This window comes from Halyomorpha halys, unplaced genomic scaffold (assembly GCF_000696795.3).
Source record: "Halyomorpha halys isolate HHAL.00 unplaced genomic scaffold, Hhal_1.1 Scaffold22.1, whole genome shotgun sequence".
In the NCBI taxonomy this organism is placed as follows: domain Eukaryota; kingdom Metazoa; phylum Arthropoda; class Insecta; order Hemiptera; family Pentatomidae; genus Halyomorpha; species Halyomorpha halys.
Window position 1 is genome coordinate 600,018 of NW_027104816.1, and position 3,245 is coordinate 603,262.

The 3,245-nt window shown below is 38.4% G+C and overlaps 1 protein-coding gene across 1 annotated transcript in view; it reads right to left on the bottom strand.

Annotated features, from left to right (window-relative positions):
- fw (furrowed) overlaps positions 1-3,245 on the bottom strand; it is a 290,787-nt gene that overhangs the window by 26,632 nt on the left and 260,910 nt on the right. The window contains exon 2 of the mRNA XM_014422820.2: positions 1,744-1,861. Coding sequence (XP_014278306.1) covers positions 1,744-1,861 — 118 coding nt within the window. The remainder of the gene's footprint in view (positions 1-1,743; positions 1,862-3,245) is intronic.

Sequence of the window (3,245 nt, forward strand, 5' to 3'; positions counted from 1 at the left end):
TTTTATTACATTAATTGATGGAAATATTACATTTTACTTGTTGGATTATGGAGCTTGAAGTTGGTTCTAATTTACTAAGTGAATATGGAAGTGGGGTTCTCTCTGCTCATCCTCCTGCCGCCGTCGCCTCTTTCGCCTGAATCGAAGGATTTACTCTCTCATTATTATGAGCAGAGACCTTACTGAAGAGTTCTGAACTCTTCTTCTCTGGTACTGGTAGTCGCCACGACGGCTTCTTATCTGGTACTGACCACGACGGCTTATTATCTGGTACTGACCACGACGGCTTATTATCTGGTACTGGCCACGACGGCTTCTTATCTGGTACTGACACGGGTGGCTGCTTTACTGGTACTGGCCACGACGGCTTCTTATCTGGTACTGGTACTGGCCACGACGGCTTCTTATCTGGTACTGGTACTGGCCACGACGGCTTCTTATCTGGTACTGACCCCTTTGTTTTCGGGACCAAGATGGCTGCCCAGGCTTCTTACTGCATATCTTTGCCACTAGGTGGCATCATGAACTTCCTTTCAGAAGTGAGGGGGCGCCTTACTTAAACAATATTACTGTCGATAGTTTCAACTATATGGTGCTCCGAATGAAATTTTTTAACATTTGGAAACAAGAAGATGGCCACGAGACCTTCTAGTTTAAATTAATGTTTGAAGTACCACCAATGGGTGCTTCCTTCCCAAGATTTTCAAGTGTATATGAAACATACTACATATTTACTTATTGTATTATCTTGTACAGTTGTAAATTACAATAAATAAATAATTAAAAAAAAAAAATTTGGAAACAGGCACCATTTTGTAATCCCCTCAACTATACTTGGCAGTTGGATCTGTCCCAATTATTAACAGTTGTCTTATTATCTTTTAGAGTGTCCATCTGCTCGTCTTTAAATATGTAAATAATAGATAAGTAGACGGACAGCCTACAAAGAAACAGGACCACTGATGATGGGGAAAAATCCCTCAAAACGAGGTTATAGGACGTCAATACTCGGCAGTTTCTATACAAAGTATCAGACTTCTGGTAGATTTCTCCTTCTTCCTCGATCATTCATCAAATGGTGATGTCCAGGAGTAAAATTGTAAACTGAATAGTCTTCTTGTGATCTTCCAGGCCTCCGTAGCTTGGTCGCAGGTCGGTAGGGTTAGGCCAGACCGCTTCCTGATGTTTTCTAGCTGAGGGCACGTCTGTAGGGTGTGCTCTGCAGTCAGGTCTCCAGTCTCACATCTACAGAGAGAGCTTTCCCCAATTCCAAAACTTTTAATAGAGATGTGCCCTCATCCTGTTGTGGCTCGTTCTGAACACAACTTGCTCCTTTCTGCTCATTTTGTAGTAGGCGTCTTCTGGGTCGTGATTTGGGTGTAGATCGTTCCATTTTGCATCTAAAGCAGCCCTGTTTATTGATATCGCCTCAAGAGGGTTTGGGTATATTTTGGTTGTGGGAATGTTGCACTTTCCTTTGCAAGCCGATCTGCTTCATCGTTTCCGTACAGATCGCAGTGCCCTGGTATCCATTGCAGTACCACTTCACTGTACTTCAGTTGTTACATTATTATTATTTTATATAAATAGATAATCGATCTTATAATTTCAAATATGAAGAAGATGGTCAGGGTTGTGGTCAAAAAGAACTAAAATAGTTAACTACTATTTTTTTCCCTTTTGGCCGCTATACTGACCATCTTCTTTAGAAAATGCAGTACATTATTATTGTACAAAACGTACCCGAAGAGTTCATATCCGTCGTCGCAGGTGTATGTGGCGATCGTGCCTACTGTGAGGTTGCTGCTGGACAGCGCTAGCTTGGTGTTCATCGGCACTGGCGGGTGACCGCATTTCGTTTCTGAAACATTAAATATATATATTGTAATTACTAAGAATAACTTTGTGTACAATTATGTATTTAATTATTTAAAAAATTGATCGATTCTAACAGTTAAGAATACATGGAAATAAGAAAAAATATTTGCCTGTTTAAGACTGTGTAATTTTAACTATAATACACAATAACATCAATAAATGAACAACAGTCTGAGAAAGATCAGCGTTAACAAGCGCGAATAGAGCTTTCTTCTCTCTGTAAAGAATACTGAAATCCCGAAAAAACTGAAACTAAGGGTTTTAAATACCATGATAAAGCCATCTCTGATATACGGCTACGAGACCTGGACTCCAAGAGGTCCCTAGAAAGCAGAATCGAGAGAATTGGACGGAAAGTCCACCGATCTGCATGCAGCAAACTGGACAGCAGTAGCCCAAAACAGGCAACCACGGAGAAGGCTGGTTCTGGCGCCCAAAGATCTACAAGATCTGGTCTGTATAGCAAAAAAAAAAATTGCAAATATATATATTTATGTATCATTATTGAATAACCAAATCGAACGAACGAACGAAGTTTCGATAAAGCACATCCGTACTAGATTTACAAATTCCTTTAGTATTTCCTATTCAATAAAAAATTTAAAGGAACTTGAAATTAAGTTTTACTCTGAATGTGAAATAATGAAACTACTTAGTTTTTCAAATATAAGAAGATGGTCAGGGTTGCGGTAAACAAAAAAAAGAACAAATAGTTTAAAACTATTTTAATGTCCGACGTTTTGCTCCACTTTGCAGGGCTCTTCAAAGCGAACGGTTAAACAGGAAGTTACTTATTTTCAAGTTACTTAGTTTTTCTGCTGGACAAATTCAATTGATAGTCTAAGAGTGAGCAATCAATCATTTGAAGATTACTAAAAATTTCGATGTAGTGCTATGTATCGAGACTTTAGCTATGATTACAACATTATGTCGTTTATTAAGGTTTTTTTTTTGCTATCTGTCCCCGATACCTGGTTAGGGTAGGAGTCTCTTACTGCGTCCCCGGAAATGAAAACATCTGTATTAAGTTTCTCACATTACCAGAGTCCCTGAGAAAATTAGATTGGCTAACCTTTAAGTGTTCTAACAAAAATGACATCCTTTATGAACGACACCTAAGGGGCTACATCCCACGACATCAGCAGCAATAAGTATAAATTAACCAATAAGTAATAATGTAATAATCTATATTTTATGGCAACCTTTATCTGAATCATTTTAATCATAATAACAAATTGTAAATAACTACTTAGTTTCTTTATGTAGTTTATATACTACTATATAACCTAATATACCAACATGCTCGAAAACTTGGGAAAAACTGTTTTCTTTATATGGGTGCCGGGTCACGTGGGGATCACTGGAAA